Source organism: Rhagoletis zephyria, unplaced genomic scaffold (genome assembly GCF_001687245.7).
Source record: "Rhagoletis zephyria isolate East Lansing unplaced genomic scaffold, Rhagoletis_zephyria_1.1 Rzeph_scaffold_00455, whole genome shotgun sequence".
NCBI classification, from domain to species: Eukaryota; Metazoa; Arthropoda; class Insecta; order Diptera; family Tephritidae; genus Rhagoletis; species Rhagoletis zephyria.
In genome coordinates, this window is record NW_016157539.1 from 173078 (window position 1) to 200042 (window position 26965).

At 34.2% G+C, this 26965-nt stretch overlaps 1 protein-coding gene across 4 annotated transcripts in view; it reads right to left on the reverse strand.

Moving 5' to 3' along the window:
* Positions 1–26965, reverse strand: part of tok (tolloid-like protein 1 tolkin) — a 159929-nt gene that overhangs the window by 94250 nt on the left and 38714 nt on the right. For 3 of the 4 annotated variants that reach the window (XM_017611788.1, XM_017611786.1, XM_017611789.1), the window contains exon 2: positions 17686–18872. In XM_017611788.1, the coding sequence (XP_017467277.1) occupies positions 17686–18583 (898 nt within the window). In that variant the 5' untranslated portion in view covers positions 18584–18872. Of the gene's footprint in view, positions 1–17685; positions 18873–26410; positions 26423–26965 lie in introns of those variants that run through there. The other variant, XM_017611787.1, reaches the window with a different exon arrangement.

Sequence of the window (26965 nt, forward strand, 5' to 3'; positions counted from 1 at the left end):
TGTACATCGAAGTTTTTACAATACCGGCAACTATTGTTTAAATATTTAATTTTTCCCTAATTTTTTATAAAAATATGGTTAGTTCTACACCAAAAACTCCAACAGTCAGAGTTCCAAACCTTAAGCAAAATTAAAGAAAACTCCGCAAATTTCCATCCAAATATTGCAATTTACACTCTTTAGAAAAAAGTTAAGTACGCGGTTTTTTTGCCCATTAAATTTTAGTATAACAAAGTGCACGTTTGAGGCAGCTGGGACTTACCATTGATATTTAGCAATTTTTTGTTGTTGTTTGGTAAGTCCTAGCTTCCTCATACTTGCACTTCATTATACTAAAATTGAATGGGCTAAAAAACTGCAAACTCAACTTTTTCTAGAGAGCGCAAATAGAAAGTGAATTATTTTAATGAAATTTTGCAGAATTTTCTTAAATTTTGCACAAGGTTTGGAACTCTGATTTTTGGGGATTTTGTTGTAGAATTGACCATATTTTTATAAAAAATTACCGAAAACTAAAATATTAAAAAAATAGTTGCCCGTATTGTAAAAAATTCGTTGTACCTAAACTTTATTGACTGACTGTATTAAGGTAGCTGTGGTGGATTGCATAAAAAAAAAATTAATTTGTCTTTTCTTAAAAAAAAGGTAGCTCTGGTGGCTTGCATTTTTAAATAAATTTAGTGAGAAAGTGGTAATTATTTTGACACTTTTTTTAAACCTCTTTTCTGCAACTGCATTGCCTTTCTCAATTGTCCTTCAGGATCTTGGCCTTTGTTTATGGAATCACTAAGTATAATGATTATTAAGCAACTCAAAAACTATACCAGCGTGATTACCGACGTATCCTTTTGAGAGGTAGCCGCACTCTTATAAGCGTAATAAGACCCAAACTTTTCAGGTCAAAATTTCAGTAGGTTCCGTCTGTATGGCCTTTTCAATTTTATAAATTATCATTATTTTTAAGTGGAAAAATAAAACTCAAAATTAATGATAATCTCTGCGCGAAAAAATAAAAATCATAAAATAATCATTATTTGTAATGCCAAAAATAAAAATCAAATAATAATTATTTCCGTTTGAGCGAAAAAATAAAACTCCATAATAATTCATAAAATAATGATTAAATGCTGCTTTAAATTATTTTACTCATAATAATTACCTTCCCTGCTTTTAAAATTTGAAATAAAATAGTTTAGTGAAAGTACCACATTTCACTGCTTTTGGAGTAGTTCGGGACTATTTACTATCGCACTGGTTCGTTTTTGGCGAAAAAGAACTAGTACTGAACCAGAAATTTGGTTCACTAGTTAGTGTTTTCCCTACAGGGATACATACATACACAAAAAAATATTCCAAAGAATTGATAGCCATCTCCTTTTTGTGAAGTCGGTTAAAAAAAGTAAAAATAACAACTCATGGTCATATCGTCAAAAAACTTCAGCGAAGATAGACTCTTAACATAGTTGACACCGAAGAAAGACCCGTAAACTTATTTTCGCGGACGACTATGTTTTCGTGAGTAACTGTATGTTAATTCCCTCAAGAGTTTTTGTTAAATTATCCTGAAGTGACATTCCTTGGCCAGTTATAAATTTGTATTTACGCGTCTTTCTTCGCCGCCAAAACACTAGAGCGCCTTTATTCGTGTGTAGTGAAGATACATATGTAGTTTTATATGTAACGTATACGCCCGGTAGCGCCATACGCCGTCCTCTTACACGTTTACTCGCACGCCTTAACTTAAAAGTCATATTATTTAAAAGTAATTAAATACTGGCGTGGGAGATTTTAACACAGTATTCCTTATGCACATATGTATATCTATATTAACTTCTTCCTCTTTATAACAATTTTAAATTGAATTTCAAGTGTGTCAATAATAATTGTAAAAATGGAGTTTTAGTTCCTCAAATAATAGTCATGTTTTACTCAATGTAATTTTTTTTCGTTTGGTGACACAATAGTTTTAGTACACTAGATTCGTTCGTTTTGGCAAGAGAAACATTTCGCTGTTTAATTTTAACATTTTTTGTATCTTAAATCGTTACTATTAAAAAAAAATCTTAAAATTTCAAAAATTACAAAATAGCTGCGACATTTTTTTTAATTTCGTGGTACACTTTTGAAACTTCACAGATATATTGTACTTGATGCATACGTTCATTGTCTCTAATATGAACATTCTATTCTAAAACTTAAAAACTTTACATAACAGAAGATTTTGCCAGGTTATCTTTTTTCTATTGGGTACTGTTTCGGAAAAAATTTATTGTTTGTCTGCCTTGAGAGAATCCATTTCTATGTATCTCAAATCTTTTAGGCTTAAATTTTACCATTCCTGGAGCAACTGCATTAGAATTATAAAATTATCTTTTCTGTGTAGATAGATTTGTTATTTGTTTGTGTCTGTTGAAACTATAATTTGTTGTTAGATAAATAAAATAGTATAAAAACAATTGGCATCAAATTGTGACTTTCAACTCAGCGTCATTTGCGAGCAGCATTCGGAAGGTTTTAACAAGAGTATTTATGCTTGGAAAACTTTATCTTTCGAAACTAGGATAAATTTGCCAATACCGAGACATATGCAATTTAAATCGAAACGAGGTGTTATTCAAAAACGTTAGAGAATACTTTAGAAGCGAAAATTAAATAAGAAAGAAATGATTCATTCACACTGTAATGAAATTTCCACGGCCGCTATGGTGTAGTGGTAAGCAGCGCGTTTCCACTCCGCAGCGCCTGGGTTCAAGCCCTGGCCAAAGCAGCATCGCAAAAAAAATATAGAAAAAAGGTTTTTTAACAGCGGCAGGATGGCAATGGCGAGCCTCCGAGTGTATTTCTGCTATGAAAAACAGCTTCTCATTAAAATACAATCGCCGTTCGGAGTCGGCGTAACTGTAGGCCCCTCCCCTTTGTGTGACAACATCAAGGCGCACACCACAAATCGGAAGAGAAGCTCGGCCAAACACAAACATATGTATAAGCGCCAATCTATTATTATTATTAATAAAATTTCCATTGTGTTTTTATATTACTTTAAAATGCTGACAGAATTTAAAAAAGAATATAATCCAGATTACTTACATTTATATTTTTATATCCTCTTAAGCTATTTCCTTAAAATCAAGTTTAGCATTGTAATCGTAGTTTTGCATGAGATTTTCAGGTATTTTCAACATGGTCTAGAACTGGGCTAAACTGGGGCCATAAAATATTTGAAATTTTTGTATGGCGAGTGAGGCGGTCTAATAGCTATATAGTAGTTACTCGGGCTGCCATTCATATACATATACTAGTATGAGTGCATGGCATCCACTACAAAGCAATGACTACTTCACTGTTTTTGTATTTATTTAAATTAAGTGGTGACATTTGCCTATGTAGCTTCTAAAATAAAAATACTTGGTTGATAAGTTTAACTTAGTTATAAATAATTAAAAGCTTATTTACTACAAAAAGGTTAATGAACCATTTTTAGTACAGAATATATATGTGTAAATGTATACTAATCAGACCTTTCAAATAATGATTATTAATTAATCAAAGGGTGTTTTTTTGGTTAACCGATTAAAGATTAAATGCCATTATTTGCACCTTTTAATTACATGATTATTTCGTGCATTGATAATCTGATTATTTTGATTTTTTTAATTACATGATTAATATAATGACGCAAAAATGACACAAAACACGCCGACACATGCAAACTTAATTTTGTGTCGTTGATTTCGATCTGTATACCGTTTTTCTAGATCAGGAATTTTCCCAAAATATTTTCATCATAAGTCTGCACTGCGAATGAACAAAAGTTCAAATTTCAATATGGAAAATGTTACTCATACGACATGTACGATTAAGGCCATGTACGATATGGCGTATGAGCAACATTATATCCTGCTTCTATTTCATACAAAAATTATTATTCATTTTCATTTGATCATTCAAAAGTGGTTTATTTATCCACCAATTTTCATCGTTGCACAGTGCGTCCAAAATTCGAGAAAATAAAGTTTCTAGATAGGCCTTTTTTGACATTACTGGGTATACTGCGCCTGTATTTGTTGCCTATTGGTGTATTTTTGCGTCGAAGATATTTAAGCTTCTGCTCACTTCCTCTGCTGTTCCAGAGGCCAGGGCAAAGACATTATCCGCGAAAATACCCACATAATCTATACCGGATTGCTTTACTAACAATTTGGAGAGTGTAAATATTAAAGAGCAGGGCCGATAAAGGCGAACCTTGAGGTATTCCATTGTCAATAGTGTGAGTATGCGACAAAACACCTTCAACTTTAACTGTGATCCTTCTATGACAGAGAAAGGAGAGCACAAAATTTAGCAACATTTTTGGGACAACCCATGCATGAAGCTCCTGTATTATTTGCGAGTATATGACCCTTACGAATGCGTTTTCTTAGTCCTCGGAGATGACAACACAGTGTTTGTTATTTTGTAGATTTGCTTTTATCTGATTTTCTAGAAGGTCACAGATGGTATGTACTCCGTGGTCGGGTATATAAGCATGTTGAATGGTTATTATTCGGGGGCTTAATTGCCTTTACAACGATATCAACCTTTTAAAAATTGGTTGATAATATTTTTCTTTTAATATTTTTTTTCTCAAATTTTTATATACGAAGTATACAAATATGCATATCAGAAGAAAGGAGATTTTATCATCTTTACAACGATAACTATTCTTTAAAAATCGGTTAGTATTTTTTTGTTTAAAATATTTTTTTTTATAAAAAAAAAGATATTTGTTTTAAATTTAAATGTGTTTTTTCTAAAATTTTTATATAAGAAGTATACAAACGTGCATATCAGAAGAAAGAGGGTCACCTTTCCAACGATATAATTAAAATTAAAATGAGTTTAAAATTGTTTGAAAGATAAGGATTTAATTCTTCGAATACCTGAATTTTGACCCCTTATAGCACCTGTAATATAAGTTTGCACAAAAAAAGTTATATGTATACCTAGTTTTTAAGTGGGGCCAATGTATATAAATTGTTACGAGTTGTATATTTGGAGCTTTTCGGCCGTTGATTTTAAAGCAAAACGTTGGTTTTTCTTTTCTGCCTCCTACGCGTTTCGACACATTATTGTGTCTTCCTCAGGGAGTCTATTTATTTTTACAAGAAAACATAATTAACAAACGCGTATACCAAAACATGTTTTTCAAATATACCTTAATGTGTCGAAACGCGTAGGAGGCAGAAAAAAAACCAATGTCTTTGCTTTAAAATCAACGGCCGAAAAGCTCCAAATATACAAGTCGTAAAAGTTATATACCATTTAAATAAGAGCAAAATAAGGACTACGTCTATATTTGTAGGTTTTTAGATATTTAGATGCAATAAGTAAATATAATTTTTTACTAAAGGTCCTGTTTCGAACTTCAAAGGCCCATATCACTTTTTTACCTATGACTCAATCTCTTAAAAAAAGTTATTAACGTATAAAAGTAGTTCGAGAATAGGAAACCTAACAAACCCAAATGGATTCTACGTCTGAAGGTTAGAAAAATACGTTAATAAATTTGTGAAAACAAAATATTGTAACAAAAATTTTGTAAGAACAAAAAACGTAAATGTACCGCATAACTTTGGACCACGTCAACCGATTTCGATAAATCTTTTTGCATCGGAAAGGTAGTATCTCAGAGGTACTAATCTAGTTTAGATCCGATCAGTGGATCATGAAACATATATATATATATATATATATATATATATATATTTTCTTTAAGTCGTTTTTTTTTTGCTAAAAATTACTTGTTTCGTTTATTTTTAAGCAAAATTTTAGTTGTTGAATGCAACAGTAACAACACGCTGTTGGATGCTACCATTAAACCTATTGGAGTTTACGTGGAAAAGTATTAGGTCCTTATATATATATATTTTTTTTTTAACGCGCTTATACATATTAGCTTCACCTTCATTGTAAAAATTTCGACCTTTTTAATTAGATTTCACTGAAAGATTTTGAGTATGCAGTTTTGTGGCTCGTTTAATTTATGTACAATAAAGTGCAAGTTTAAAGAAGCTGGGACTTACGGTTTATTTTTGGATATTTTTTTTGTTGAGAGTGTTGCTCATTTTCTTCTTATCATCGAACATACTTCGTATGGAAGAAAATAACTGACACTGTCAACAAAAAACATTTTCAAAAATCAGCGGTAAGACTAGCTACTTCAAACTTGAACTTTGTTATACAAAATGACTTCAGGCTGAGGTCGAAATATCGGCAAATAAACACTAATACAAAATCAAAAATCTGTTTGATTTTCATGTAGCCTTGAGCTCGAAAAATATACAATGTATTTAGAAATAGTCAAATAATTGAAGCTAGTCAAATAATTAAAAACGATCATATAATAACAAATATTTAAACAATTAAAAATAATCAAATAATTGAGAAAATTAAATTATTTGACACTTTTAACACTTTTTTCGGAAATAAATTTTTTTCATGTTAAATGCACGAAGAATAAACGTACATACATGTTGGTTACACATGTATTTAATTGAAGAAAAATATGCAATTAACGTTCAATGAAAAATACATAATTAAGCGAAATAAACAAGAATTTTTGGGATAAAACACTTTTATAAACAGTGGAGGGTTGAAAATAAATGCAGAAAAAGTTCAAAACGCGCGCCGCCTTTATGGGGACACTCCAGTCTGTTATTGTATAGTACATTTAGGGATGCCAACCCCGAGGGTCCAGTGTTTTTGAGGTCCCGAAAATCCCTGGATTTGCTTGTATTAATCCTGGGATGACGAAAAATGTTAAATATCGAATTGAATGCTAGAACTTGTTTACGATTTTTTAAATGTTACTACAATTACCAAAAATCTTGAAACTATACTTTTAAAATTACAGCCTGAACCTTTTTGAAGAAGGTTTAAATGAATGAGCTGATAGCGTCGCTAAAGTAAACGTAACGGAAAGTTTTAAGGAAAAGTTGTCTGAATTTTTACATCAATCTACACAAAGTTCCACAAATCAAAAAAACTTATAAATTATCCGGCGTGCAGGTAAGTAAAATAACTTCAAATATTTTCCAATGGAAGAGATAGGGGGGGTCAGTGTCTTCAAATGGTTTATGACTACCCTTTGACAGTTCAGCATAAAAGTGTTGAGGCCGAAAGATGTTTTTCATCAGCAGGTTTTGCATGTAACAAGTTCAGGTCAAGATTAGAAGACTCCGCTTTGAATGCTTTGCTGCTCTTACGTACACATTTTAAATGCAATTATATTAACACCGGCACAAAAAACGTGGAGTGTGCTTATAACCAGACCTACCTACCGACATATATTGCAAGCCTCTGAATCCGAATCTGAGGTCCGTTTGACACCCTCAAAATTTCGATTGAATTGAGAAAAATTCGGAAATAAGCCATAATTTTTTTTTATTTGTTGCATTTTCAAAAGTACCTGAAATTTACGTTGCCATTTGTAGTGTATGCTTTCCTCAATCGTATGTTTTTTAAAAATCAATTTAAAAAAATAATTGGGGCGTATTCTTGAAAATTCATAAAATTTTCCTATAATTTTCTATAAGTAAAGTTTTCTCAAGTGAGCCACCCAAAGTTGACTTTTCGATTTTTTATATTTCATTGACTGATTTTGAAAGATAACATGGTGTGCAATATTGACACCAAAGATTTTGCGCCAATTTAATTTTTTTGGGGAGTTATTTGCAAACAAATTTTTATGCAGGCTTTTACACTTTTTGAAATATTTCAGCAACCATTTATTCGAATCTTGTGATTTGACAGGAGTTAGAGAACTTATTGGGCAACAAAATAAAGTAGTCTGTTTGTAAAATTACGCGTCTTGATTTATAAGAAAAAGTATTATTTGCGCTAAACGTTCAATTTTACTTTCATGAAAAAAAATTACTGAACCTGTGATTGACTTAAAGCTTTTTACTAAAAAAATTAACCAAATTACAAAAAAAAATATAATACAAACGAACTGAAAAGCAAAAAGTAAAATTTTCAAACTTAAGGGCGTTTGTGAATCGCTAACAAAGTGCTATGGGGAAAGCTTTTGAATAATATTTTCACTATGGTGAGACAGTTTTGCATATCTGCTGTATTTTATTATTTTTTGACAACCGGAGATTTATGCGGAATAAAATATTACAAATTGAAGTGAAATTAATATTTTAAGAAAGCATCTACCATCGTTGATTGCAATTCATCATTAAGGTTTTATTTAACGAAAAATTACACAAATCAACATTCTTTGCGATTGCCAAAATTTTCTATGCATTTGTCAAAAATTTCACTAGCCCATGAGCTTCTGAAATTTTATTCACCTCATAGATGTAAAAATTTACTCGCCGCGAACTTTGTTGCTCTGTTGTATCTGTTGCTCTAAATAAGTATCAAATCAAATAACTTTTTTTTCCTTTTCAGTTCATTTGGATTTAATTTTTTGTTTAACTTGGTTAATTTTTTTTAGTAAAAAGCTTTAAGCCAATCAAAGGTACAGTAATTTTTTTTATGAAAGTAAATTGAATGTTTAGTGCAAATGCGGCTTTTTGTTGTCTAATAAGTGTAAAAAAATCATAAGATTCGAGTGTATGGTTGCTGAAATATTTCAAAAAGCGTAAAAGACTGCATAAAAATTTGTTTACAAATAACTCGTCCAAAAAAATTAAATTATCGCAAAATCTTTGGTGTCAATAATGCACACCGTGTTTACTTTCAAAATTAATGAAATATAAAAAATCGAAAAGTAAACTTTTGGGTGGCCCAGTTGAGAAAACTTGACTCTACACAAAAAATTAAAATTTTCGATTCGTACGAAAACTAGAACACGCCACATGAATTCAAGATTTGTCGTTATTAATAAGTATGTTTTCTAAAATCAGTATAATAGTAATAGTTTAGTGGTAGTAGAAGTAAATGTACAAACATGCAATCAACTGCAATAAATTTACAATTTCTTATAAAAACAAAAATTCTTACATCGTAATCTTATATGGAAAATCTCAAATTAATGTCCGTCTGCCAATACATATCTGCACATGTACAGTGACGAATAAAAATATTGGCACAGAGAATTTACTTTTATTGAGTTTTGCACAAAGTTTAGAGATTTTATTTGCAGGTTTTTTGTTGTAGTATAGTAGTAGTAAATTTAGTTCGTCACTGTATATATGTACATATGTACATATACGCGTCGGAGCAGCTGTATTTATCACTTTCCAATTCTGTGCCAAAATAATGTAATTTAGAATTTCAAGTTTTTTACTTCGCTCGATAGCGCATACACAATTAAATACATGTACATATCTTTTTACCTATTCATATGGGATACTGAAGGGCATTCACCAAGGGTCCTTTGCCTCATCATACGGGCGGTCACATACATAAATACGTAAGTTTGTACATACATATGTATGTATCTAATAGGGAAAAGTAGTGCAGCATGTCGCAAAGTGGTTTCGAAACAATGGATAGTAAATGCATTTATCATCAGCATAAGCACATTCGCTTTGAAAATCTCAATCAATTCAACTACAATTTTAATCAAAACTACGAATACATTTGTATGTTGTCATTATTTCCTTAACAATTTTACTTTTTTCCCCCGTATTTGTTATGCAAATTAGGAATGCAAATATGCAATGGGAGGGAATTGGCTGTGATTTAACGCCAGTGGAAATGCATCATAGAAGGGAGAAAACGGGTAACTCGAGATCAGAATACTATAATGTTGCCACTGCATATACATATGTAGTTAGTCTGAGATCCAAACACATACAAATTCACAATAAATATTTAAAATGTTTATGTCATAACTATAAAATGACTGTAAAATTATTCCCATCAAATGGGCATAGAAAAATTTTGTTTCGATATTACCTTACGTATCCAAAATTAAAGGTACTGGCCCAATGCAGGCTTGCTTTGCTTGCTTCGCTCCGAGAAGTGTCAAAAATTATTTGGAACATACTGAAATGTATAAAGGCTGGCCAAATGGCAGCTTTTCTTCACTTGCTTTAAGCGCCTCAAAGTTTTAAATAGACAAATGTTTTATTTGAAAGCGTTTTGTAGGCTTTTGACAAAGAGGCATGTTCCTGTTCAAAATACATAAATTCAAACAAAAATTTGCTTACTTAATTTAAAAAAAGCAATTCGAAATCAAATATAACATATCGTTATATTATAGTAAAAAATTGCAAAGCTCATTTTTACAAATTTTACACGAGAGGAAAAAAATTCTTATAGCTCTTCTTCAAGTAAATTGCTTTTTTAAGTTATAGTTTTTTTAGTAACTGTAGATATACATATGTATGTGTCATTACTGCCAGTTTTTTTAAATACAAACATTATTTCGCATTAATTTAAAAATAAATCTGAAAGTTTTTGATACGTCTTCTAGAGTTTTCTAGGAAAACAATAATTAATGTTAAGGGCACAGATATTGACTTTTCAGCCAGAGAGCTGGTTACTTTGACAGCGTTTCAAGCCGCCATTCGGCCAAACAAGTTTTCAAACTAAATCAAAGCAAACTAAATTCAGCAAGGCACCCAAAGCAAGCCTGCATTGGGCCAGCGCCTTAAGATATGAAACATTTAAATAATGTCAATACCATTGAAACAAACTTGGGGGAAAACGAATGCTTAATCGTAGCCTCATCGGTTGTTTCCGTTGTCCATGCTTCTGTGCGATATAAAAACTATGAATAAATGATGAGTACGGTGACCATATTTATGAGAGCCGAATACGGGACAAAAAATAATTTTGCAAATTTTTTCCATACTGTTTTCCATGAAACAGTATCCTTATAGTAACATCACAAATTTTTAGGGTAATTTTCTCGAGATTTGTACCCCGTTAAATTGGTTAAAAATATTTGTTAAATTTTAGTATAATAAAGTGCAATTTTAAGTCGGTAAGGCTTACCACTAATTGTTGGCATTTTTTTTGATGGTGTTACCCTTTTTTCATACAAAGTATAAATGTTCGACTTTTTTTTTTTGAAAGATAAGCAAATGAGCAGCCCTCTCCACTCGCACTTTATTATATTAAATTTTAATGAGTTACAAAATTGCAAACCAAATTGATTAGTGACTAATTATTAACATTAGTGATCATATAGATAACAACTTCTAAACTGATCTATTGTGCATGACCCTCCGCCCCATATGGCGAGACTCTTACCCAAGCCTATCTCTTCCACGGGCTTTTTGCTCCAAATCTCAATTATACAACGTGGCGTTTCTTTATCTTGCCCAAAAAAGCGAAAGATGTTTGTGTCTGAAAGACGCTGATGTGAAAGCGAAAAGAGCCGTGTCTCGTGCATTACCCAATAAGAATTTTGAGGTCAACTCTGCCTAAATAAAGTAGTTTCTTTAAAGTCTCTTTTGAAGGACGGATAAATCGTTTGCCTTATCTCTCCGTAGGACATAATATCCTGTAAGTGCTGAACATTTTGTCTCCGCAGTTATTTATGATTGAGTATTTCCGAGTGCTCAAAAACGGGTTTCAGACGATGAAATATGGCGCTTATTTCACTAGACGCAGCTGTTATAGGTAACTTCTTTTCATGAAATCGTAAACGGGTTTAAAATAAACAAAAGATGTTGAGTGTCGATCCTACTCTCACGTGTCTTTTTCAGGTCTCGTTAGTTAATTTTTTGGGTTACCAGAACAAGAGAAACCGCGACCGAAAAGATCTTCTGTATCTTTTAAAAAAGAGTCCCTAACGCAGTTTGGCCAAGATACCTTCGGCTTTCCTAATGAATCCTAAAGGGGCCTTGGTAGACGAATTTAATATAAACTATTCTTTGTCTGGTCAAATCCGGGCAGTGGCAGAGAATATGCTCCGAAGTTTCATCATCCTCGAGGCAGAGCCGGCACCCCGACTCTGTGATCGCACCTATTCGGTGCAAGAGAAATCGCAATTGGTTGTGACCGGTCAGGTACCCAGAAGTAGCCAATGTTGTTTCTGTTAAAAGGGTAGCCGAAGAGCCTGGCTGGTCTATGGCAGCCACCACTCTCCAGTACTTACTGCGTTCCGGGTGTACCCACTCAGTAATTATTGCTCTCGAAGAGGACAAACTGAGACCACAGAATGGTCCAGGTCCCGAAAAGGGGGTTAGCGATCCTTCTCGTGCCAACTCGTCGGGGATCTTAATGCTTTCGATTCCACAATGGCCTGGTACCCAGGACAGTGTTACCGTGTTTTTGACAGTTTAAAATTCCAACTATTTCAGCCTGAAACACCGTGGGCCAGGACAGTGTTACCTTGTTTTTTACAGTTTAAAATTCCAACTATTTCAGCCTGAAACACCGCACCTGCTCTGTCCGCCATCCTTGAACCGTCTATGTACCAGTGTATGTATCTGAGATCAAGTGCGGGGAGCCCATTTGCCCAATCCTCGCAATCGGGGATTATCACTTGGCATTGTCTGCCAAAGCAGTCCTCTTTTGTCATGGAATCATAGACTTCGCAAATTTCCGACCCTGATATCTTCCCAAGAATACCTGCATAAAGCTTCTTTGAGAAGAAGCCGTCGTTAGATTGTTGAAGTTCCAGCTCCCCCGTGGCTGCTGTTTCCTGGATAAAAATATGGAGAGGAGGCCGCAGCTGAACATGTTCTTATACATAGATCCAGTGACGGATAGACATGCCAATCTTTGCAGTTTGTTAAGGCAAGTTATGGCAGTTTTTTGCAGTGTCTTCTGCCACCATGCTATGGATGCATAAGACACAATCCTACGGACGATCATACGGTAGAGCCACTCTATCAGCTTTGAGCTCAATCCCCATTTCCTACGAAAAAGTATTCTGCAGCAGGCACGCATGTCCCGTGTGGCCTTAGCAACCGTTCTCTCAAGGTGGGACTTCCAATTAAATCATCAGGCATGCGTTTATGCGTACATTCCTCTCTTCCTACTGCAGCTTAAAATCAATGTTCATACGTATCTATCAAAAGCGCCTTTCATTTATTCTTTATATCGCATTTAAGAAGATCCTTTTATTTAACTGCGCCATCGTGTACTGTCATTCGCATTCATACACACATATGTGTATGGATGTAAGTGTGCAAATTTACAGCGCGATTGCGTTTCAAGTGTTTCAAATAATTCTCACTCAACAAAGCACCACGATTTCCTCATTGTATTGCATGAAAGTGAAATGCAAATGCAGCGTTGTATGTAAACAAATCGTCTGGCACTCAAACGCATTAACCCAAACACACACGCAAACAGTTGGAAATGCACACAACTGCAAACGAATATTTAAATAGCAATTCAGTGCATGCAAATGAGTGGCAAAAAGGCATTCAAGATGCAAACGGAAGTCAAAGTAAAAGGAATTGAAATGAATGCATATTTGCAGGCGCGTGAACTATGGAAGCCGCAACTGACATCATTATCAGCGGCAATATAGTATTTGTGTGAATGTATGGCTTCAATGTTGTTCTCAGCTGTGGCAGCTTCCGAATAACGAAAATGCTCACTGGGTGCCATCGTTGCACTTGCTATGAATCCTAAACAACATATAGCTGACAGCGACACTGCTGACAATGTCATGCAGGTGTACTCCTATCAAAGACTTATAACAGGCAATGTCTTGGAGCGGTCACTTATAAAAAGTTCATTGCAGGAATTTGTAGCTTGAATGTCATCAACGATCACACGAGCATGACAAAGACATGCAGAGGCCATCGACGACTAAATAACATTTGTATGAAAAAGTCATGAACGACTTCCATATAAACGGAGCCCAAAGTCATTGGAGACTTGAAGACATGTCCGTACAAGATAATTAAGTGACTAATGCATGACATTCGCTACGGGGTTGTTTTCGAATACTTTGACGAACTGCATAAATGTGTAATGTGTGTGTAAAATAGCTATGTAATATTTTCCACCGACGGCAGTGTAAAGATTTAATGTCAACTTGTCTATTAGTTTTCATTTAGCAAAAGCATCTTTGCGAACTTTGCAGCTTAGTAGCTTAAGTGAATGCCAATGTCTTCAAAAAATTTCAGTAGGAACTTATGTACATGCATACATGGTAGAGATTGGTGAAATTGTTTTGAAGCACACAGGTTTGATGTAAGGGGGTGGTGCCACGCACATTTCCCAAAAATTGTATTTATTAAAAATATGACGTTTGAATAAAAATTTTAAAATTTTAAGTCTTTTAAGATTCCAGCTTTGACCAACTTGGATCCAGTATTAACGGAAATATCGTAGTTTTTGCATTTTTCGAAAATACCGTTATATGGGTGGTGGGCTTATTTACCGCACGATTTCACCCATTTTCAATACCAACGGTAGGATGATCAAAGGATCAAAATTCGTTAAAATATTTAAATTTTGCTCGAGTTATCGTTAACACCGACAGACGGACTGTGGCACAGATATGGCTTAATCGACTACACTATTAATTCTGAGCATTTTGGTATATATACATATCTCTATATCTATCTCGATTCCTTTATGTTGTTACAAACAATCGTTAAGCGAGCAAAGTTATAATACCCTACGCACAAATGTGCTCGGGTATAAATATTGTGTTTAAAGCAGGGCTTCGGAGCGGAGCGGAGCAAATGAGCAAGTAGCTAAGGAGCAAAGGATTTTAGCTGAGCAAAGAGCTAATAAAATTCGTTTGCTCCTTAAAGATAAGTTTTCCTTTAATAAATGTACTATTTTTTTTATTTTGCCACTGAAAATCGTGTGAAATAAATTTGTATTATATTTACTTTACTTGACAATACTGTTCATTGCACAACAGGAATAATTGCGACGATAGTTTGAACGACGATGAAAAAGCCATGACTTTTCCTCTGCTAGCGGGATCCGAGTAGAATACTTCCAGAGCTGGAGCGTCGGCTTCGAACGATATGGCCAAGACTGCGGAGCCGCTGTGTTTTATTTGGCTGCACTATATCAATGTCATTGTAAAGCTCATACAGCTCATCATTCCATCGTCTGCGGTACTCGCCATCGCTAACGCTTAAAGGCCCGTAAGCCTTCCGCCAAATCTTTCTCTCGAAAAATCTTTTCGAAACCAATGTTATCCTTAAACATTATAAAACATATTTTAGCAACACATATGAACTCCTTTAAATATTGGGAAAAAAAATTTCTGACTGAATTGTCCACTTTGAACTGATGTACGCGTCAACTGGTACCAGTTAAGACCCCAATACTTTTACACGAGGTATGGTGCTTTTTTAGGACTCTGCTGGTATAATTTGTTTTTGCTGTACACCAAAGTTGAAAAACTAGTTTTGAGCATCGCCGTGTATGAAGAGGCCCAGTGTGCGTCGGCAAAAAAAAAATCGTTGGGACCATTTCTTTAAGCATCACTTCTAAATTCAAAATCATCAAACCTTCAAATCTTAGCTGCTCGCCTATACGTTTTTTCCAAAAAAAATACGATTTTTCAGTACGAAAAATTTATTTTTTTTTAGATTGATTGATTAATTAAAACAGGAAATGGTGTACAATAAATTACAATATTAATTTAATACTTAAAATATTCAACGATGAAAATTGTATATCAGCATCTTTTACAGTTTTTAAATAAGACTCATGTCACTGATCTTATAAGTTTCCCTTACTTGCTCCAAGCAAGAATCATTTTCAAGAAACACCAAACCCTCTTGAATGCGTCCTTTGATATCATGTATTTTCAGAGTCTCAGTTGTATTTGTGGTTAGCAAGGTGTTTAAAACTCTTTTATATATTAGCTCAAATTCGAACTAACTTTTCCGATGAAAAGCAACAGACTACTATTTCGATCATCCGATCCGTGAATCGATCCAAGAAACTCGAGACATTCGATTTTTCCTCAATTGATCCATATTGATCTTCGGTTTACCCCAGAAAATCTATAAAATTTGATTTCGAGGTTTGTATAAAAAATTAAAAGGGCGGGGCACTTCCAAACAAAGAAAAAATAAAAAAATAAAAAATTAACCATTTTCTTACGTAGGAGCAAGAACCTATGAAGTTACTGTTGAATGCTCGCAATACTGAATAATAGATTGGCGCTGTTAGTGTTTGGCCGAGCTTCTCCTCCGATGTGCGGTGTGCGCCTTGATGTTGTCACACAATGGGAAGGGACCTACCGTTTTACACCGACTCCGAACGGCGGTTGTATTTTTATGAGAAGCTGTTTTTCATGGCAGAAATTCACTCGGAGGTTTGCCATTGCCTGCCGAGGGGCTACGGCTGTTAAGAAAAACCCTTCTTTCTATATTTTTTTTTGCAATGTTGCTTTGACCGGGGCTTGAATCCAGGCCCTGCGGCGTGGTAGCGCGCACTGCTAATCACTACACCACAGCGGCTCATATTTTAGATAAATCTTGATTTCAAACCATTTTAGGAATTATGTAAATTTAAAAAATTATTTGCAATAGATATTTGTAATTTCTATGCTGGAGAAAAGTTGTTGTTGTTGTTACGGCACTACTAATCCCCGCCTGGATCGGTTTTTCGATTAATCGTAAGCTCCAGAAACGAGATGTTTCGACGGGGTCGGGCGGAAGGGGGAGGGATATTAGCTGAGCGAGATTAACCTAACCCATTTATATCAGCGTTTCCCATCAATGTTCCTTAGATCGCGGTGTTTTGTGTCTTTTTAAAAGTTAAGTAAAAGACACATTCCCTCGAGGCATAAGATGGGTTGTAGTTGGATAGTGAAATACGCGCGAGAGATACGTTCTATCAACAGCTGTTTCAAGAGGGTCGTTTTTTCAGATGCGGTTAGTATTTACAAAGAATCTGCAAAGTCCGCATGATAGTTGGTGGTCAAAGTGGGTTCTTGGGGTTACGAAGAGGTAACTGGCGATCCCGATAAGTGACTCCCAAAGCTTAAGCTCAAAGCACAATATTTGCTTAATGAAAACACTGAAGACTGCATTGCAGCTAATGTTAACAACCTTCGGAACCGAACTTTGATCCATTTTGGCCTGTCAACGATTTCTTCTTTATTCTTCTAGTTCTCATTTGAATGTGGTACAAACAGTCTCCTTTATTTGGCTCGGTCAAAATCACTAAGGCGGTTACAGCGCCAATCAAGAAGAAGGAGACATATTGCCCCCTTCAAACCTAACCTAGCGTAACCCAACATTTTCTCACATCGCTTACGGTTTAATAATTGCGTGCACTTGAAAATTTGCATAAAAGTCATTCTGAATAAATATTAATTTACGCGCTGGCAATGTCAGTCGATCAAAGAGACAGACAAAGTGTACCATTTGCCGTTGACAATTTTTAATTACCCCTATGCAGTAACAATGGGCAAACACACACGCAAAACATCTATCGACATCTCTGGGCCAGCAACATTCTCATTCGTTCTTGGCATGGCCTTGCTTACATTGAACTTTGAGTTCTATAAAAACACTGCACTGAAAAAGAATGAATGGATGAAGATGAACAAAAAACAAAAATGTGTATGCGCAAATGCAAATGATCTTGTGTTGGCGCAATAAAAATGCGCTAAATATGAAAATAAATACATATTTATGCTGGTATACAAGCGCAAATACCTACGGCTACCGCACCTTTAAATGTTTAAGATATTTATAAATGTCACACGCTGCGGTTGCTTAATGATAAGTGTCAGTGCGCGTTTTAGTGTATTTGTGTATTCCTTACGCTACTCGTTTGGCGCTTGTCACTCACCTGCTTTGCATGGGTCCATGTCGATATCATCGGAGAGTCGATGCTGTACTTTCATATTCAACAGCTCCTCAATGGTGTATTTGCTGTGGTAGTGGCGCTTGGCGCTGACGCCCCGATGTGGTCCGGGCAACATGTTGTGACCATGGTGGTGGGCGTGCAGCTTCCGTTGCCCCACTTCCGGTTCGTGCTGTACCTTCTCGAATGTTTCAAATGGCTTTTGCGGTTGTGGCTGAGTCTGAGGCTGCGTGTTAATTTGTGACTCGAACAATGCTTGTTGCTGCTGCTGCTGTTGTTGGTGGTGATGATGATGATGGTGCTGATGTTGTTGCTGTTGCTGATGATGATGCTTATTATGATGGTGATACGTGTGGCTATGCTGGTGTTGCGATTGCGACTGTTGCTCAACTCGTTCCCGCTGCTGATTGAGTTGATGGTGCTCCTGCTCCTGTCGTTGTTTATGATTATATGAATTGCTATTGTGCAGACGCTCATCCATAGATTGCTCCACGACCACAGTGTCCACAGGAATTACGACATCTTCCTGCTGTTGCAACAACTTTTCCGTTTCCCCCACTTTCTCGGACAATGGCGCAAATTCTGTGCGCTGTGGCATTGTTTGAGTGGCCTCTAGCGGAGGCATCTCGGTAGCATATTTTGATGCAGCATTGCTGTTAATATTAATGCTATTGTTACCGTTGTTGTTATTGTCATAGAGTAGTGCGCTCTTGGCATGACTGATTAAAACTAAGATAGCAGTGGCCAGCAGCAATGTGTAGTGGGTGCAACTGAGCAGGTTCCTTCGGCCATATCCGCTTCCGCTGCGGAATGTACGCAATCGTAAAGGAAATCGTTTTTTGGCGGCTATTGTTTGAAACGGCGTATGCGACATGCTCAACATCTTGCGCACGTTTTGTCAGACTTTCAGTTAAATTATCGATTTTACGTTAGAGATTTAAAATTTTTGCAATTTTCACTTGATATTTCGCAATTTATTCTCTTCTAGTTATACGCAGATTTGATTTCTATTTTACACTCTAGGTTTGTTTTTTTGAAAATTTTCCAAAACATCAGCCATATTGAATTCGCGTGCAGCGACAATTGGTTCACACTTTGATTGGTGCAACTTGCGTCACTACTCACTTAATTGCCGTTTTTTATTGATAGTTGATGCTAATAAAAGTATGTTCCTGTAATCGGAAAGAAAAAATAAAGAAATTTGTTAGTATGTGTTTACATACATGTCTACATATGTAATTGAGTAAAGTCACAGAATAAACAGTACTGTTTATTATGTGGTAAAATACATTTGTAGTCGAAATGCATAAAGATCAACGAGATACGTGGCACGTACAAGGGAAACCCCAAATTGCCGTCTGGCTAATGTAAGAAAGTGCACAATTTATTAATTATAACAATACACATATGTATATATACATATGAATGTATTTGCGTTAGACTGGTTCCATAAACAATTTTGGAAACAGTGAAAAAGTCGTACCCTAAATCAAAAACATTCTCAACTCAAATTTAAAAAAAGTAAATAAAACAGTTCACATACCAACGTCCACGAAAATTTCTTCTTCATCATTATCTTCTAGTTGTTACTTCCTACTTGAATTAAAACTTTGAGTGCCTGGCGCTGATGGATGGGCCAACAGAAGATAGAAAGTTACTTGTGAAAATTGGCCAACAACATCTCAAGTGACAGTTAATGCATGGTCGTGCATACCACAGGTCACGCATTGTGGACCAGTCTTGTTTATTCTATTTATAAACGACAAACTGCCTGATGTTTGCAGATGATGTTAAGCTTTTTTCAGTTGTGCGTGATCTCTCAGATTGTAATCGTCTTTAGCTCGATCTAGATGAATTTCAGCAGTGGTGTACATTAAACTGTTTGTACCTAAATATAGGTAGATGTTGTGTAGTTACGTTCTCGAGGCAGTCTAGTAGTGATATACCTTTTGACTATAAATTAGATGGTTGCGTTATAAAACGGAGCACTGAAATAAAAGATTTGGGCCTTATTTTTGACTCCAAGCTCGCGTTTACAAAACACGTTGACTATATTTTGTCTAAATCGTTCTCAATGATAGGCTTTATTAGGCGCAATACTCAAGAGTTCAGAGATCCAGTAACTTTAGAATCCCTTTATACATATATATTTAGTAAGAAGCCGTCTGGAATACTGTTTTATAATATGGAGTCCATATTATGAAGTGCACTCGATCAAAGTAGAAAGAGTTCAAAAATTCGCTATTTGCAAGTTGCCCTGGGAAGGTTATGTTCTTCCCTATATTGGCAGACGGAAATTGCTGGGTCTCCAGTCTTTGAATTAAAGAAGAGGTTACTTCTCCATTATATTTATTTATAAAATAATCAATGGGCACATAAATTACGCTTATTTAACAAATTTGCTCGTATTATATAACCCCCCGCGTAATTTAAGAAACAAAAGGCTATTGGTAGGTGCTCTGCATTGGTGATGCATTGAATTTTGAAATACATATTCTAGTGTTATCGATTTTACCTTAAGTATTGATAGATTTAAGAGTAATTTGTTTACAATATTCAACTAGAGTATTCACTAGTCTGTAAGAAACTAGTTCTGTAGACTGAAATTAATAAATAAATAAAGAAATATACATACATACATGGTTTTCTATGATCTCTATAGATCCGTATGTACCTACTATTTAAATTTAAAGAAATAAAAATGTAATAAAAAGTTAAGTTATTGGTAATTATTTCCCAATTATTAAGTAATTTATTTCCCAATTAATACATTTCTGTAATAACCTTATCTACCGTAAAGTAATGAAAAATACTACTAATTTCCACCAAGAAGAGGGGGGAGGGCGGGGGGGAGAACATTAACCCTGTGTAGAAAACATTGCGAAGCGGTGGAGCAAAACCTTTCTGGGGTTTGCCCACCACTTGTGAATGCTAACATAGTTTTCACACAGCCACCTCGAACTTGTATACGTCTGTGGGATCCCGGAATAAAATAACTTACTTATTTAAAATCTGTTTAAAAAATATTCAACTCTAGAACATACATACATATGTACATGCAAACATATACTTAAGTATGAAAAAATTATTTTCTCTGAAAATATTAAGTTTTTAACAGTATTTCAACTCCGTCATTTATTTGTAAAATAGTTTGACACACCAAACTTGCTATAAATTCCCCCTTTAATCTAACCATCCATTTTTTTTAACCGCTACAATCTATGCACTCTCCAAACGAGTAAGCAAACCGCAATATAGTTGTTGAATAATCACTGCAACACAAATTCATTGTCCCAAGCGAATTGATATAGCCGTAATGTTTTTTTTTGTTGGAAATCTAATTAAAGCCAAACATTGCCTGCAAACGCAGTTAGAACGAGACAATTAAAGCATTACTGTACCTTTTTCTCCCTGTGTCAATTTGTATGTTCCGTATGTACATTTGTACATTAGCTGGTCTTGTTAGTCGTTGTTACATTGTATTTTATATGCTGCTGAATTCGGCAACAAGTTCGGCCAACTCCGACACGGAGGAATAATTGCCGAAAATGACTTTCAAAATTTACGCTTCCAAATTGAAAGCTCCGTAAAGGACGCACTAAATGCGCTATTGAGGTAGCAAGAGCACTGAAACAAAACTTACACATGTACATACCTATACATATAGCTTCTAGGGACGCAATTTTAAATTTTAAAGGCGGCCGAAAGCGGATAAGAAATGCGCCGAAATATAGTGTTTTCCCCATTTTAACTTTTTCGGCAATGCTTAATTTATTAGACAAATTACACAGGCCTGTGATGGTTTCTCCCTTGAAAAACTAATTAGCAATTTGAATAGGTATTACGTACTAAGCTAAACAAAAGAATTAAAATTTAGGAAAAAATTCCATTACGTAAATTTTCCGAGAAAATTCTTTACTGATTTTGATAAATTTTACAGCGTATTATTAGCGCCAGCCTCGTATTACCATACGTTTTTTTTATTTACTTAGTCTTTAGGGGTATATTTTTATAAGTAAAAATTTTATTTTCAATTATGTATTTAATTTTCGTTCTTTTTTTTATGGAAATTTAAAAATCTGAATTATGCATTTCATCACGTCTCTCATTAAACAGGCGATGGTTTTCCCCTTAAGCTTAGTATCCAGCCAAGAAAAACATGCAATTCTTCGTTTGTGTGTCAATGTAGCCAACTCATTTTTGAGAATTCCCCGATTTCGACAATGAAATTCCCCGATTTCGCCCAAAATTTCGTAAAATTCCCCACCCATAGATATCTCATTTATAAAAAAACACGCACACAAAATTTTAATGTATTTTGATATATTGCTGGTCTTTCTGTTTATTTTATTTTTAAATGTAATTCATCTATGTACTCACAAACCAAATCAAACTTTTATGAACTTAACAAATAAATAATAAAAAGATCGAAAAAAGGTCGAAAAAAATTTAGACGCAACAATTATTTTTATTTGGTTATTTAATTTGAGTTATTTATATGTATATGCTTTTTAGCTTGATTTCCTAGAAAGATTTTGACTATGCCGTTTTGTAGGCCACTCAAATCTGTTATAATAAAGTGCAAGTTTCAAGTGTCTAAAAATTTTAATTTTATGGCGTTTTCGTTTCTACCGAAAAATGTTACCTTTTCATTGCCCTCCAAGCACAAACATTAATAAACGGGCAATGGCAACATTTTTTGTAGAAACAAAAACGCCATTAGATTTTTTTGCCGAAGCTTTGGAGGTTTCTTCTATATGAAAATAAATAAATTATGAAAGCAAATGCGACAAACGAAATTCTGAAAAATCAACTGTAATTTTTGGTCATTCGAAAACTTTTATACTAGAATTGAACGAGCTGAAATTCCACAAAAAAGAGTTGTCGCACTCTTTCCCCACGAAATAATCGAACGGACATATATCTGTTGCAAACATGGGTTGCCTTCTGCTTTCCACAAAAAACTTCTTAGTAGAAAGCTTAGCGAATTTCTTATGAACTGCATAATGCCTTAAGGGCTATTTGCAGTTCGCAAGAAAAATCACAAGAAATATTTTTCATTGTTTCTGTTGGTTGAAAAAGTGCTTTGCTTTTGCAGTAAATTTTCTTGAAGAAATAAATATTCTAGCATTTTTTTATTGAGAGCTGCAAACTGATTTAAGAAATTGTGATATGTAGATGAAAATTTATTTTCCATTTCTTGTGCGTCATTTTATATGAATCTTTCGCTTTTTTTTTTAGAGCTGCAAACGGCGCTTTAAGGAAATTTGAAAATCTCTTCGCCATTTCTTGGGCGTTTTTTATAGGAGGCTTTTGCTTTTCTTTAGTGCTGGATACTAAACTTAAAAAGAAAAATAATAATAAGCAATTAGGGCAGAATTAAGTACTAAGCTACGAAAAAAATATAAGAAAGTTCATCGCATAAATTTTCCTAGAAAGTAAGTAGTTTTGGTAAAATTATTTAAAACTTACTTTTATAATTTTTCTTAGGTTTAGCGCTTTTCCTGTAGCATTAGCTTCGAATTTCCATAAGGCTTTCTGGCTTACTTGGTCACTTTAGCGGTATTTTTAACTTATCACTTTTGTTTTTTAAGTAAAAAATTTTATTTTGGGTTTAAGGTTGTTAAAGATTCTAAAATATCGATCCCTAACCACCAAAAAGATGTAAGCGACATTTTTTTCAAAAGTTTCTTTCTGTTGCAGAAATTTTCTTAAAGCATCAAGATGCATTTCTGCATCAAAAATATAATTCTAAAAAAAAAAATTCGTATTCTTATTTTTTTTTTTGCGGTTAGGGCTCGATAGGCATGTCGACGATAAAAATAAATTTCGATCTGCGAAAAAAGGATTTATTAAAATTTAATTTAATTAGATATTTAAAAAAAAATAACAATTTATTTATTGGAAAAGGGAAAATAATGTTAAATTTCGCAGACCTGTCTTATTAGCTTAAAATTCGTGGGATGTGAATATGTTATAATTTCAGTGTTACAAAAAGGGGAAAAAATATATTTTCGATAACATCTCAACTTGAAAATCTTGTAAGCAGTTACGGAGTTATTCTGGTTTAAGTTGACTTTCTGTAATTGAGAGTAAATTGTGTTAGCGGAGCCTCAGCCATACAAAAAATATTTTATGATTAATTTTGGCAAGCAGTAAAAATAAAATTGTATTTGTATAACTGCATTTTTTACTATAAGTAAGCCATGCTTTCTGCGAACTCCATTTTGCACTCCATTTTGCCGACTGGATAGAAGAGTTCTAAAGTTCATACGTACGTACTGCTAAATTTACAGCAAACAGTATGCGGTCGAATTTTTAAATTCATTGAAGCTTTACCCCACTCCCCACGGGTTATCACCAGTAAAATCACAAGTATGTAATTTAATAAAAACTTCACAGAAACGAATGAAAAATTGAAAACACACAAATCCAAAAATAGCCGATTAAATCCATAAAAATTTAATTGCGAAAAAAAGTTAAAAATCTGCCGATTGAGCCTAAAGGGGCGGATGGCATTAAAAGGGCGGAAAATAACCCAATTCTGCGCACTTTTCCATCCCTGATACGTATGTACATATGTCTGCATATAAAGCTATGCATATATGTGCATATGTACATAAATATGTATGTAAGTAAGTACAAGAGATTCGTAAACATTTAGCAAACGAAAGCTTCGTCATTATGGCAGTGTGCAGCTAATGTCGTCTATATAAAGCAAAGGAAAGCAGAAAGGAGAACGAAACCAAAAAAAGTCTAAATGGAGATACAGCATACAGGACCACTCTGGTAATGTTCCCAGCTGTAGGAAAGGGGAAATATGCAGTGGCCCAATGCTACCAGCGGTGGCAACGTGGTCATCATCGTCATTCAGAAAAACAATAATGCTGCTTCGTAATGAAATGTCAGCGCAGTGGTCAGCATTCGTAACTATTCGCCAGACAGACATTGTCCGTAATTACACTATCTACCGGGATCTTTATAGTACATGCATTCACTTAGCTTAACTTTTACATGCATACATATGCATGTATGTTTGTAAGTTTTCCTGTTACACAGATATGAACATACAATAGGTGTTAACCAATTTTTGCCGACTACAAAAACCAGTAATGTGGGAATAATTAAAATGGCAAAAAGCACCTGTGACTATTGTATGTACATGTGTGTATAGGTATACAGTATATTTTGCTTAGCTGCACATCCTTCTTTGCACGAAAAACTTGTGCACGTAACCGATAAAGGCACTTAAGCGAATTTTCTTTACTACTTCAATGAGGAAGGTATCCGAATCCCTATGAAGCCAAACATTGGCGGGGCACTTACCATGTAGAAATTACTGCAAGCGAAATTTTTACCGAATATTATCTAATTATCTATATAACTACATAAATTGATAGCCATTTTCGTTGTTCTGCGAGATGAGCAAAATAAATAAAAGGTTGTAAAATTAGGTACTTGTAGGGCCAGTGCAGGTAAACGTAACACTTTCAATGATAATTGATACCAGTCGCACAATTTTTAAGGCAGGTATCGCCAATGTGCAGGTATGTTGAATGCATCTATCGGAGCAGTTTCCTTATAAATGTTAAAAATAATGCTTTTGATGCGCATTTTGGGGTAGGTATCTTAAATGTGCACTTAAGCATAGAAGCAGCAAAGCAAAATATACTGTAGATAAAAACGAGTACAATTTTTAACAGGTTTCTTAAAAAAATTTGTAAAGAGATCTATTTTAAATAATTAAACAGTAACTAGCAAAAACTTTATGAAAAATTGAAAGGACGGTAGTAGTACCAGCTACCAGCATCTAAACACCCACAAAGCGACTTGGATGCCCCCGATTAATTAACGAAAAAGCCAACTGATTACCGTTTCAAATACGAAAGATATGCTCCGAGTGATCTTGACGTACAACCAGTGTTGCCGCGCCGTCTCAAGAAAATGTATCCCTGACCAAGCCAAAAATGTATCCAAATGAATCCAATTTTCTTTTTTTACATATACATCTCATAATATGTAAGAAAACCAAACATTTTCATGAAAAAGACATAATTTAACCCATCTTTAGGACTTGGAATACATGTGCATAAAATGAAACATTTGTAATTTCAATTTATAAAGTACATTTTTTGTGCATAAGTATTTTGCAAAGTAAATATAATAAATAGCAAGTACACTCTAAAAAGAGCATGTAAAACTACTACTGAAAATTATCTATTTTTCAACAAGAATCTGTATAAATATACGTATAAGATGTTCAGTATTTGATTTTGATCTTGAGATCTTTAAAATATACACATAAATACACATATATAGAATGTTTAAAATTGCAAAATTTTTCAAACTACAAATACATTTGAGTAGTCTACTTGCAAAGTGCGCTATGTAAAATTTTTTCGATTTTAGTTTTTGGCGGATTACGTACCAGTATTTAAAGTAGTTTCATGTTCACTAACAACAGAGTGCAAAATCTTTTTTTATTCTGAAAAAATAGCATCAAATGTTAAGTCTTCTTCCAAAAGTCGCTATCATACTTATTTATGAACTTTCAAAAGTATCAATCTTCTGATGAACTTAGAAAGCTGCTTTAGGTCGTATAGACTGTTAATGTTATCTTATGACATGTTATGTTATGTTACAATTTTATAAGGCTCCTATTTATCCAAATTTTCAGGTAATAATAAAAAAGATTCAATTTAAATGTTACTTGTTGTCGTAGTCGCTTTTTCAAATTTATGGCTTTCTATTATAAAATCACATAACGCTGTTTGCAAGTGGACTACTCATTTCTTACTAATAATAAACATTACTTTATTTTAAACATGTTATGAGTAATTTTGCTCTTGGGACAAATTTGGTATATAAGAGTAAACAGGCAATGATTGATTTTATTACACGGCGTGCGAATTTGCACACATTAAAAGAGGAAACTGGTTACCTCTCTTAATATGCGCAAATAAACAAAAAAAAATTAGAGTGTATTTAAAGTCTTTTCAGTAAAATTCATAAAAGTCTCCTTAAATAAATCAAAGTCAGTTTTTTAAACTACATTGAAATCTTCTTTCTTTTTAAATTAACAAATGAAAATATGTGATATGAAAGAGATTACTACAGAAGGAGTATAATTTTCTTTATATACATATGTATATCGTCGTTTAAAGTACAAAACCGCGTATCGTCATTCTGCAAAACCGCGTAACTGACATTTGCTGCCAAAAATTGGATTTGCTCACACAAGCTCTTGGCTCAATCCTTATCCATT